The 13,042-nt window shown below is 36.0% G+C and overlaps 3 protein-coding genes across 3 annotated transcripts in view; 1 reads left to right on the forward strand and 2 right to left on the reverse strand.

The window, feature by feature from the left end:
* Positions 1-722, reverse strand: part of LOC126377531 (RNA-binding protein 25-like) — a 33,821-nt gene extending 33,099 nt beyond the window's left edge. The window contains exon 1 of the mRNA XM_050025317.1: positions 427-722. Within this exon, the coding sequence (XP_049881274.1) occupies positions 427-531 (105 nt within the window). The 5' untranslated portion in view covers positions 532-722. The remainder of the gene's footprint in view (positions 1-426) is intronic.
* A 406-nt stretch (positions 723-1,128) lies between these two features.
* LOC126377610 (adenine phosphoribosyltransferase) lies at positions 1,129-6,828 on the forward strand. The gene is made up of 3 exons (XM_050025439.1): positions 1,129-1,441; positions 1,883-2,120; positions 5,247-6,828. The coding sequence occupies exons 1-3, from the start codon at positions 1,353-1,355 to the stop codon at positions 5,469-5,471; spliced, it is 552 nt and encodes a 183-aa protein (XP_049881396.1). The 5' UTR covers positions 1,129-1,352; the 3' UTR covers positions 5,472-6,828.
* A 609-nt stretch (positions 6,829-7,437) lies between these two features.
* On the reverse strand, positions 7,438-10,110 carry LOC126377522 (uncharacterized). The gene has a single exon (XM_050025303.1). The coding sequence runs from the start codon at positions 10,077-10,079 to the stop codon at positions 7,698-7,700; it is 2,382 nt and encodes a 793-aa protein (XP_049881260.1). The 5' UTR covers positions 10,080-10,110; the 3' UTR covers positions 7,438-7,697.
* Between the last annotated feature and the right edge of the window lie 2,932 nt (positions 10,111-13,042).

Consider the following 13,042-nt stretch of genomic DNA (forward strand, 5'->3'; position numbering starts at 1 on the left):
AACTTTGTTTATTTATATTTTTATGCAAGAAATTTTAAAAATAGAACAGATTGTTCTTGTTTACATAACTTTAAAGTTGTGTATTTTACATGTCTATCAAAACAATAACAGAAAGTTTCTATAGAAACCTTAACTTCCTTACCTTCCTTATATATTATTTAACAAAAATCTTTCAAGTTTCACTTTGAAAACACTAGTATATCACTGTACCTTTTATGTTTACTGAGAAGAGCTACATTAGTAGGAAATGGTCACCATTTACTATTTATTTACCGCAGTTACGTATTGCAGGAACTTACAGCGGTCTTTCTACCGTTGAATCGATACACTGGCTCACTACGGACTGGTTACTGCCGGAAAATCGATATACTACGACTGAAGCTACACGCAACAGGTAGCAATTTTTTTCTAGTCTACGCTACTTACGTTGTTCGCGTCCGCCGCCGGCGATAGCCCAAGAACAATTTTCTCATTCTCAATCTCACGTCTTTTCTCTGCAATTAGCCTTTCTAAATCACCATTCGATAGCATTGTCTGCAAGGTGGGAAAAGTAAATTTCACTTTCGGTCGTGCGAAAATGAATAATAGTGTGTCAGAGAGACTTGAGTAATGTTAAAGTAAGTAGTTACAGAACTTTCACGAGACTTTGTTGCAGTCAATTAATATTTACAGAGATAATTAAAATTTTGATCAAAGTACAAAACCAATACAAAACAAAAATAAAGACGAAAGACGTTTCGATTTGAATTTGACATAACAGCTCAGTGTTGCAAGATGAAAGAATTATTAATGAGCCTAAAACTTTTTTTAAGACAATTTTGAGATTACAAATTCTCCGAAACTTGCCTTGTGTGTGAGTGGGTTAAATGGCAGAAGTTCTTTCTCCTTTCTCGGATAGCCAATTATCTTTAAGTCGTAGAGGTTACAGGCTTTCAGCACTAGTGTTGTAATGTGAAATGCACGGCTGTATGAAATACATTACATTGCCTTTGTTTCAGAAAATTCGGATACACGCATTGTGTTTTATTGACAACATTTTTGATGTAAATGATAATATAGAGTAGATAACAAAATGAAAGTAAAAATGTATTATTTATGCTTTTCTATAACAGTAATTAGCGATATAACCAAGCAAACAAAACAAGCCACAAACAACATAACCTATAAAAATTGCATTGTAAAATTAATTAAATAATAATTGTCGCTCGTGTGTGATTACATCAGATAATAACCACATCTGTGCTGTACAACCGGAAAATCTTGGAACTACATGATTACACGTGACACCGCGCATTATAATACCATACAACTTTTTCAATACTTGTACACCGTATTAATGAAAAATCTTTGAAATGGATACAGAATATGAAAATAAAATTGCTGAATTGAAGTCCAAAATTAAGAGCTTCCCTGATTTTCCTAAAGAAGGAATTTTGTTTTGGTAAGTTATGAGAGATAACTGCTCTGCCCATTTGGGTATGATAAAAAACTTGTGATTTACTAATTAATTTTAATTTTCTTTATTAATTTATTTTATTCTACCATATTGTTAATGTATTGTCTCCTGTGCTCATAATATTATGTAGGTATCAATAAACAAAAATTAGGCATTCTTGTCTTTGCCGCTCATTGGTTAGCCACACAACAAAGGACAGATGATGTGAGAGAAACATCAGCTCATTTGTCAGTTTTTGCATTAATATATTTTGTTAATTAGATTTATCCATAATAAAGAAACTTCGTTTTATTTTTTAATTATGACTAGACATCATCTACGAAATCGACGGTGAACGTGATCGATGCATGTTTTGTTACATGTAGTACTGTACTATAATAATTGGTGATCCCTGTACTAAAGTCTAACCACTTTTGATTGCTTCAGGGACATCTTCTCAGCAATATCCGAGGGATCAACGTGCAAATTGCTGCAGAGCATACTCGTTGAGACTGTCCGAAACAAATACCCGGATGTAGAAGCAGTGGTTGGCTTGGAGTCACGAGGATTCCTCTTCTCATTCTCTCTTGCAGCCGAACTTGGTATAGGCTGCCTACCCGTCCGGAAGAAAGGCAAGCTGCCAGGAGAAGTTGTGTCATATAAATATGATTTGGAGTATGGTTCGGTAAGCTGTTATTGGCTATATAATTTGCTTACAATAAAGAATAGATGTAAACTTTCCAGAGCCCAAAGTTCTAAACATTAAATGCCACAAAAAAAAAGTGCAAATGCATTGTAAATGATGTTTGATTGCCTTAATTGTGTCTCATAAACAGGAACATTTTCGCCATTTTCATTTTTTCGGTATTGTTTTTAAGTGCGCAATTTCAACAAATGGCAAATAGCAATATTGCTTTTGACTAATTTAAGTTGACTTGCTTTTATGTTGCCTTTTTAGATCTTCAGAATTTTGTTTTAGTGCATCCAACAGTCTGTACTAATTAGGCAATATCTAACCTGTTAATAATTATATAAATTATATTTTATTTTGGTGCAACAACTTCTACTGTTGTATTAGGTTAAGGTGATTCGTTTTCCATACAAAAGTTGATGCAGTGCTACAGGAAAACGGATAGAGGAATATTGTTATAAAACCGATAAATAGTAATATTTTGGTGTATTATTTTCGCAAACTAACAAAAATTTAGGGTCCGAATACGAGAAGTACCATATTTCAGACCCTCAATTTTGATCAATTCTACATTTGTAGTGGTGCAGATTACAGTGTATTTGCTGAGCGTGTAGAGGTGTCAATGTTAGTTTGTGTGCGTGATAGTTTTTTTTTTCTAAAGGCTTTGACTACTTGACAAGTGTAATAGAATGTCAGTGACAATTTATAAAGAGATTTTGTATGAAGAGAATAAATATAAATAAAAAACTAAAAATACTACAATCTGAGAAAAGGAATATTGGAAAAATATTTTTGTAATAACGTATCTTATTTAAACATTTTTAAATAATGGGTAAATACCGTGTTTTAAAAGAGGACATATATTATAATAAAAAATCAATACATAAAATGAAATGGCTGTATGGGCATAGTTCCCTTTGCCTTACCCTTCGGGGAAAACCAAATCAAAAAAGAAGTTGCATTTGCCGGCCTAAATAGTAGTCATTTATAATTAATTGTTTTTCCATCCAACATACAGATTTATTTATATTCTCTTTGCCGCGGACTTTTTGGTGGGACCGGGAACGGGAAGGTTGCTTTCTTCATTGAATAATCTAAATAATCAATACGAAGTGGTGTTTTGTGGTTAATGATCACATTAGTCGGAAAACATTCCCGATAGTATTATTAAATCGGAATATTCAATGAACAAAGTGTACCTATCTATTTTCGCTTTGCGCCAACAAGCCGCTTACTTCGTTTGGGGTTCGGAGTAGGAGTCTGCTCCGAGGGTGGGGGCTTAGGTTTCATCATTTCATTAATCATCATCAAGAAAAAAAAACACAAGACATGGCTATATGTTCATAGTTCCCTTTGCCTTGCCCTTTGGGAAAAAAAATAAGATAAATTTTTAAATTCTTATGTATAATAAACAAACATCACAGACATCATGACAGATCTAAAACTAAATAAAATCTTTTTTCTTTTTTCTATTTGACTTATTTATGAATTTTAATCAAGAAAACGTGATAATAAGTTCGACAGCAACCAGTTCAGGTCCCCGAAACAGCCCATTTCAGGCCGCGTATATATGGATATACTACTTCAATACGTCCCAGGCTCGTCTTTTTTTAACGTCCTCGTTATAAAAAGACGTCCTAACCTGAACTAACTAACCTAACAATAAACACCACGCGTAAATATATGTCCAGAAATGCGCTGTGAGTCGTCTGGACTGGGCGCGAAAACAACATAGAATTCGATTAGGTGCTAAGTGTCCCGCATGCTATCACCAGCTGTCACTGACATACGTATGAAGTCCCGCGGATTTTATTGGAACTAAATGACAAGTCATAATAATTATATGCGGATACTGCGACATCAGCGCCGTGCTTGCGGGACGTCCTGAAGCGCTAATTACATCTTTCAAACGCGATGCGACAAAGTTTGAACCTACGCAATTTAGGAAAAATCTACCTTATTATTACTGTACTGTGATCGTTATTTGTAAAATCATACAATACATATACACAATTCTTTATACACAATATAATTATTATGACATATTGTGGACTTTTCGGTATACCTACAAAAAAGGAACAATTCAACCATACGTTGTTTTGTCATATCTCAATGGGCTCAGGCAGCGTTTTCGCCGAAAGCTCCAAGTCGGCTATATTTGTAACGATAATTATGTTTGACATTCATCATCATTTTTGAACCATTTTATACAAAAAAAATACTTGTATAAATTATAAACCCTAAAGCACGCCCATGAATCACTCTACTCATTGGTGAAAACCGTATGAAAATCCGTTCAGTAGTTTTTTAGTTAGCCGCATGTTCACTGATGCGATTAATGCCTATTAGAATTTTACAAAATAAAAAATACGGAAATTACGGAAGGTACTTTAGTGCAAAGTAAATTATTGTATACTTAATTATAATATTATTGGTAAAAGTGATACTTTTTGAAAATTCCGTAACAAATAGACGGGTTCGCCAAATTCAATTGTAAAAAAAAATACAAAAAGTAAAAACAATTAAAACATGCAGTTGGGTTTGAACCGTGAACCTTAAGAATGGCGGCTACTGCTTTACCAAATGCGCCATTTAGAAGTTAGAAGTAGACTTAAAATTATGCATCTCTTTTAATAGCTAACCTAGTTCGCATGTGTGTGTGACAGCTTCGTGTTTGTACACAAATTGAAATGACACCAACTTTTGATGCAATGTCTCAATATGATATCTTCAGTAAATACTTCAAAATTGTAGCTTAACTTAAAGATAATGTATGTAAGATTTCGCCACCTAACATTTCACTGGGTCAGAACTCAACACTAAACGAATAAATGGAAAAAAATACGAAAACTGCAGAAGTAACGCCATCTACTGACGCAGCGTTACCTAGCTGACTGAAACACATCACCTTAAGTACAACAATTAAAAAAAAAAAACAAATTAAAAATCTTATCTGTATATATTTTTAATTTACTTAATAGGACCCATTGGAGGAGGCCTTTGCCATGAGGCACTCTGAAATAAGAGATTTAATATAAAGTGAACTGTAATTAACCAGACAATGTTTCGGAAGCAAGGCTTTTAAGATTCAAGATTCAATAGGACCCATTAAATTTTCAGGATATCCTAGAAATACAGAAGGACGCCATCCGTCCCGGCCTAAAGTGTCTCATCATTGACGACTTGATAGCCACCGGAGGCTCCATCACGGCTGCGAGTGATTTGCTCAAGACTTGTGGGGCTCAAGTCCTTGGATGCCTCGTCATCATTGAACTGGAGTCACTTAAAGGACGTAATAACATTCCACCAGGCATTCCTGTGCATTCCTTGATACAGTATGAGTAAGTGTTTTTATGGAATAAAAAAATCCTCACTCATTGTAAAAAATAAAACAATGTTCGAGTGAATCAATGCTAAATGCTGAATTTTAAATACAGTTTTTTCTGTGCCGGTATGTTATTGCTTGAGCAGTGCAATACCTTTGCATATGACGGATTTTTATATGACCATTATATAGTTACTATACAACTAATATGAAAGATAGAAGCATTTATTATTTTCATGACACCACAGATAAATACAGACAGGTACATTACATTTAACACAGGACGGAATCCACATGGATAAGACAGAATATGGATATGCAGCACTATATTGTCTGTATAATAGTAAAAGTAAAGATCATTTTACAGATTTTATGTTACTTGTTTGAATGTGGGCAGGAAAAAATGTGTTATGGGACTACCGAATGCTCCCATAGGTCTCAAAATTAATTTATGAAATCTGAGCCTAACAAATTTAAATGTGGAAGCAGTACTTTTAGAGAAAGACACTCCTACCACTGTTATATAGGTATATATTTAATTTTATATGTTTTTTAAAAATGTTTTAGTTGGTACCTTTAGAAGATGATTTTATAGATAAAATTCTAAGTATATTGTTTTGTTTTTTTATGCTATTAGCGAATTTAGCAATGAAGTAGATATTTTAGTGATTTGTAAAATGTTGAGATAATATTTTATCATTTGACTTTTGACTTGTGATCATAAGTTAGTACAACTTCTTATCTAAATATAAATGGCAAGGCATGAATTGTTTTCAAGTGATAAAACATTTTGGACCCAAGAACTGATTCCATTTTAAAATTATAAATAAATAATTGTTGCCAAGACCCGTTTAAAATGGATCTTAAAATTAGGAACAATGTAGGTAAGTAGGTAACTTTAATTCACCTAAAAAATAAATTGAAAGCAACATTTGAATGAGGGACTTTCTAGGCTACGTTCCCCAAAAATAATATAGATGGCGCTATTCCTAAAAAATGTTATCTAATGAATCTGTTTTATTAACATACTTGTAAGTACCGACAGATCTACTAAGGGTGGTATTAATGAACTAATCTCACCTGAGACTGCCCTCAAAATCACGCTCAAGTCCCAGTTTTTATATAAGAACTGTCACATTGACATGATCTTGAGGGCAGTCTCAAAGCTGAGATTAGTTTATTAATACCACCCTAGGGTAGATTAAAAATCTTCCACATGCCAAAATTATAATAAATTAATAATTAAATATACATAATTTTTAATTATAAATACTATGGTATTTGCAAAAGTACAATTTTTATGTATTTGTTACATATTTTACTGCTCAATATGATCAAGTTGTAAGTTGTAATAAATAGAATTAATGTACAAAACCATTCCAAGTTTTTGATGTTATATATTTTTAATAACAATGATATTAGTAAGTGCAATGTTTCTCAATAAAAAAAAAACAATTTTTACCATAATTCGTTATTTAAATACGTTTTATTTCTCCTTTCTATTATTTTTTAATACATACATACATACATAAACTCACGCCCGCAATCCCCAATGGGGTGGGCAGAGCCACAAGTAATCAAAGACAACGTGCAGCCACTGTTGATACGATGTCGTAAGCTGGATATGATGAACCTTAATATTTTTTAATAAAATAAATGAAAAGAGCTACTATCGCGTGGTGCACTACGCCTTTTTTTAAATAATAAGTATTTGTATATAAGTAGAAATCTGCGTAAGCGATAAGGACTCTTTTGATTTAGATTATCACATTTTATTTCTTGAGTATTCGTAAACTACCACTTTAAGCATCTGGATATCTTAAAAAAAAAATAAAGGGGGTGGGGATTGTCGAACGCTTATTGACCGGACGGACTTACTCTTACCATTTTGGCTCCGAAACCTAATAATAATGAAATAGAAAGGTATGGGTTAGGAGTTAGGGTATATGTAAGTACAATATTAAATGTAAGTACAATATTAAACAATTATGTGACAAATAATACTTTATTTCTTCACATATAATCGCTCAAATCACAAATAAAGCAATAATATATCCTCTAGCTAACAAGGATAATAAAGTCGATAATAACATAATTGGACGGCACAAGTTGTAATTATAAACCTTTACCTTAATACTAGAAAACTCAGTAATCATTTATGCTTGCTGCTTGGTAATTATCACATAATTATTACTTATGACCTCTTTCATGTTTAATTAAAACATAAAGTTAATAATGTAAATAACTTATTGAATAGATATCACAGGTTTCTTTTCATTCTGTCCGTTGGCTTTCGTAATGTCGTCTTCAAGGGAATCTTCATCGGACTTTGCTTTTTGGGGATTGATTTGGGTAGGACTTAATATGGTAGGTCCTTTGGCAACCGGGGCATTTTCTGTACTCCTACGATGTACTGAAACTGGAGGAACGTACGGCCTTGGTGTAGTTCTATCGGAAGTTTGGTCCCCAAAGCCAATTTTCGGAGCTACAACACTTTTTGGGCCATTGGAATCATCACTTTTTGGACTCACTTGTTTAACACCATCGTTTTGGATTTTAGATTCTTTTTCATCATTTTTGCCTTCACTTTCTGTGTCACGAGCAATTCTGGATTTCTCTGTCGTCGATGCCTTTCCTTCAAAGGTTCCGTATTGCGGCGTATTGTTAGATTCATTTACAGGAGCAATTAGCAAACCTTGGATATAGGGATTTACAGCAGGCCCTTTGTTGACAATATCTGAAGTTTTAATTTCGTCTTCAGTGTTCCTAGCTGGTCGTGATATATCTGGATTTGTTTTTTGATCTTTTTCAGGGGCCTGCGTAACGGTTTTGCCGACAATGGATGGAGACCCAATCTTTTTTTGGTAATCCTGAGTTTTAAGTTGATCGTCTTTCTCAGTGTCTCCAACCTGTCGTTTAACATCTTTGTTTGTTTTTAAATCTTTCTCTGGCGCTGGTGTAATAGGCTGGTTAGATTTACCAACAATCGACGGAAGTCCTTCGTTTTTTATTCCTTGAATTTTAGTTTGGTCTTCCTTCTCAGTGTCTCTAACTTGTCGGTGTAAGTCTGTGCTTGTCTTTACATCTTTTTCTGGGGCTGGTGTAATAGATTTGCCCACAATTGACGGAGGTGCGCCCTTTTTAATCTCTTGAGTTTTGCTTTCGTCTTCTTTCTCCGTATCCCTGGCCTGTCTTGTTAGATCTAAGTTGGTTTTTAAATCCTTTTCCGGAGCCGGTGTGATAGATTTACCGACAATCGCAGGAGACGCACTGACTTTTTGATCGTCTTGAGTTTTTGTCTGATCGTGTTTCTCAAAACCTGAAGCTTGACGTTTAACATCTTTGCTTGTTTTTAAATCCTTTTCCGGTTGCGGAGTGGCAAGAGTTTTACTAACAATATCAGGTAAATCGCTGTTTTTAATGTTTTGTGTTTTAAGTTCGTCTTCTTTCTGAGTATCTCTAACTTGTCGTGTCAGGTGTGGGTTTAATTTTAAATCTTTTTCTGGAGCTGGTGTTACAGCTTTTTCGACGATTGCCGGAGTTCCAATATTCTTTTGACCGCCTTGAGTTTTAATTTCATCTTCTTTCTCCGAATCTCTAACCTGCCGTGTTAGACTTGGGTTATTTTTTAAATCCTTCTCTAGAGCCGGTGTAATGGCTTTGCCAAGAATCGATGGAGGCGAGCTATTTTTATTATATTGAGGTTTAAGTGGATCTGCTGTCTCAGTATCTCTAACGTGGCGTGTGAGAGGGTTTGTTTTTAAATCTTTTTCTGGTGCCGGTGTAATAGCTTTACCGACAATCGCAGGAGAACCAGTGTTCTTCTGATTATCTTGCGTTTTAGGTTGCTCTTCTTTGTCAGTATCTACAGCCTCGTCGTCGACGTCTGTGTTTGTTTTTAAATCTTTTTGTGGTGCAGGTATGTGTGTACTGCGTTCGACGTTGAATACACCGAGTAAATCAGGGAACGGTTTGTCAGTAGGTTGGTCTTTTGCAGTCGCCTTTCCATCTGTAGAAGTCGCTTTTAAAGGATCTGTTGTAGTAATGTCGCTTCCGAATACTGACGGAAGATTCGGAGTGTGTTGGCTTTTTATTTTGCCAATAACGTCATGAGATTGGTCATCGACAGGACTGCGAACTTGTCTTTTGGCGTCTCCTACTTTGACATCTGTTGTTAATGGTGTCGGGGTCTTAATATCATCGGCGATGGTTTTCGGCGGCTGGACGTCAGGGTTTATTTTCGGTTCCTTCTCAGTGCTGCCGGGCTTGTTGTTCCCTCCAATATCTTGCGTATCAGGTACGGAATAAACTTGGATCTGGAAGTCGTATCCTCTTAATACAGTTGGGCTTTTTAGCTCAATGGTGACGGATTTCTGTCCCTCTCCGCCTTCAATGATTTTGGCATCGCCATCCTTGTCTGGCCTCAGATCAGTGATGACGATACGACTTATAACTTCACTATCAGTCGTGTTAACTGTAACGTTTTGTGTCTGTCTCCAAATAGCTGGACTGGCTTGGCTTTTTTCATCGTAAATTTTTCTTCCACTAGTATTTGAGCCTAGTATTATATCCTCACTGTTGACCACAGCAAGAATTGTAAGTAATGGTAGAACTAATTTGATATTCATTGTGGAGATTCGCAATGTACTGAGTGGTGACGAATCGACTCGAGCTTTTATACCCACTTGTGTTTAAGGAAAAATTAAAGCATGAAATCAGCGCATGAGTCGAGACAGTATCGTTATGGTTTTATTACATTAACGTATTCTTCCTACAGGAAAATTGTTGGTACAGTCAATGACAATAGGTGGACTTTGCTATTTACCTAGAAATTTCCAAAAAAATTTGTTTTTTATAGAAGATAGGCAAACATTTTTAGCACAATCTCACCTGTTTTTTTTAGATAAGTATTTAAAGTTAAAATAGTTACTTACTTATCTTTTAAGCATTTCGTATTTGAGATTGGAACGAATACTTAGATGCAGATTCACTTTTTTGATCACAGATTCACACTATTTTTGAAGATTCACTTCCTTTGTACACACACAAGAAAAACAAAGATGCCTTACTGCTAAGTGACAACAGGCAGCCTTTAGGTCCAGGCAACCTACAGTTCTTCATATAGGTACTTGATTCAAGGATTTTATGACTGACACGACGGTCTGCTCACCCCAGTGGGAATAGCGGAAGAGATAAGTGCTAGGTTAATAGTAGGTATAAAAATAGCACTTTTGTAAACAAAGGTACTCGGTCGCCGTGATGTTATCGACAGATCTGAGGGCCACGCGACACGAATGTCAAATTAGGATACTTAAATACAACAATACGAGAGAAGCTCATTACACCAGCAATGTGATAACTTATAATATTTAATGTAATAATGTTGCTAATTCCTGCAGACGCCATCTAATTTTATTTTAAGTTACACCTGTCATTTTCTTATCCGCTGAAAAAAAAAGAGACGGGTAATTACAATACCACAAAAAAAGTTTCCAGGGTGACCACAAAAAAAAGTTTCCATCTCGAGCTCCTCCGTGCTTCGGAAGGTACGTTAAGCCGTTGGTCCTGGCTGCATTAGCAGTCGTTATGCGTTACGCGTGGTGGTTTAAGGCCCTATAAAATGGGATTAGGAGATTTTGTTCGTATTTTGACAGAACATCATGATTTATGTGGGTTCACCTCCACATATTAGCACCAATCGACAAAACGTCATACTTAATTCTTTTTTATTCCCTTTTGCGCACAATCACCACCTTGCACCTTTGGATAATAAGCACTTCTTGTGGTGTATAGGTATCATTTTAGGTATTTAGGGCCTTAGTTGGCTAGATCCTGCGGCAGCCTCCTTCTTAGTCTTAGTTGTGTGTGCTCATCCATGAGCGGCCTGGCCAGAATATTAGGATGGGCTGTTATTTTGTTTTTGTAGGAGCAGCTTACATTTTTCAACTCTTCATATACTGTCATAATTCTATCGTCAGAATCGATAAAATGACCATGTAAAAGTTTATCACGTTGCGCATCAGCCCTACTAGAATTAGCACCAGTATGTACCTTACCTGTTACACCGCTTATATTTACAAACTGTGACAAAGGAATCACTCGCAAATCTTTTCCGAGAACTTATTATCCTTACGTGGTTAATCTACGTCAAAGGAAGCGGTTATAATGATAAACATGCCTAGACTTGTAACAGAGTCAAATAGATGACTGTTTTGTGATTATACTGAAGCACACTTGGACCCCGATACCGACCCCGCCGGCGTGGTCGACGATTTCCCTCATTCAGCGCCTAGGGTCGATTAATTCTTTCAAATATTTTTTCCCTCAGACGACGCCCTGAGACGAGGTTCGCGCCCAACTGGGCACCCTCAGGCCTGTTGTCTTAAACGTTGTACCGGGTGAGAGCCTTCAGCGCTCCCTATTTGTCCGGCCAAGTAGTTAATGCCATCTGCGGCAAATCTACAATTAGTCACGTCAAAAAAAAAAAAACTGAAGCACCCCGGACACTTTATACAACCTCATTTTACACAGACACTACACATTGACTTTATCGTACACGCGCATCTGTGTGTGTGACGTCTGACGCCATACGATTCCAGACTAAACTACGTTTGGGGGGGGGGGGGGTAAAGCTAGCTCAGCCGCTGGTGGGGAGCGGAGAGTTGCCGTTCTCTACGTAGTATTATTCCTTATTCTATGGCTAATTGGTAATTCTTATTAATATGGTAATTCAGCATAAGAGCCGTGGTAGCCTAGTGCTTGCCTCTCACTGAGGTCGCCGGTTCAAATCCCAGTTGTGAGACTAAACCAACGCGCTCTCTTCTCAAAAGGATCCGGGCAGGTTCTGTGAGCTTTTAAAACTTGTGTAAAAAATGATAATTTGTGAATCTGCCTAAATGTATAGGCAGATTCCTCCTACTACGTAAGTACGTAGTTATTGTCATGTGTCGTTACTCATACTCATATAAGCGTAGCTAACTACATAACACACTTTATAAGAAGTACCTACAGCCAACCATAGACCACAATTCACTCGTTAAATACATCGCGACATTGTAATTGACCACAACAGCCTAGGTGTTATTTACGCAATTACTAGTTTTTATATTATATTTATTACGTACAGTCATGAGCAATATAATGTACCCACTTAAGGACTCTGTCGCACTAACATATTTGACATTTAGTGAGACTTGCAGTTCAATTTGTCAAAAAAGTTAATGTGACATGGTACCAAAGTGTATACATATTAATGCTCGTGACCGTACCTGTCTGGGATAGGTACGTATAGGTGAGCTAACGGCCTCCGTGGTCCAGTGGTTGAGCGTTGTGCTCACGATCATGTCCGTATACACAACAGGACCCTTCGTCTGATTCGATCGACAACCAGAGTTTCACTTTCGTAATATTTAGTACCTTCCGAGTAGTGTAAGAAAAATAATAGTACCTTTACAGTTAAACAAAAAACTTGAATTAATTTCCAGCAGGACCCTCCGTGGTTTGAAGGTCTTCAGACCATTGGTGTATATCCCTGTATAGCGGTGCATTAGTACCTTCAGATTATCTTCGTTTTCTTTTAAAACAAATATTA

This window comes from Pectinophora gossypiella, chromosome 23 (assembly GCF_024362695.1).
Source record: "Pectinophora gossypiella chromosome 23, ilPecGoss1.1, whole genome shotgun sequence".
In the NCBI taxonomy this organism is placed as follows: Eukaryota; Metazoa; Arthropoda; class Insecta; order Lepidoptera; family Gelechiidae; genus Pectinophora; species Pectinophora gossypiella.

Bases quoted from the DNA above. Each gene is read 5' to 3' on its own strand.
- LOC126377610 (XM_050025439.1), top strand. From the start codon at position 1,353: ATGGATACAGAATATGAAAATAAAATTGCTGAATTGAAGTCCAAAATT. The intron at 1,442-1,882 runs GTAAGTTATGAG...TGATTGCTTCAG, and splicing joins AAAGAAGGAATTTTGTTTTG to GGACATCTTCTCAGCAATAT. The intron at 2,121-5,246 runs GTAAGCTGTTAT...TTAAATTTTCAG, and splicing joins ATGATTTGGAGTATGGTTCG to GATATCCTAGAAATACAGAA.
- LOC126377522 (XM_050025303.1), bottom strand. From the start codon at position 10,079: ATGAATATCAAATTAGTTCTACCATTACTTACAATTCTTGCTGTGGTC.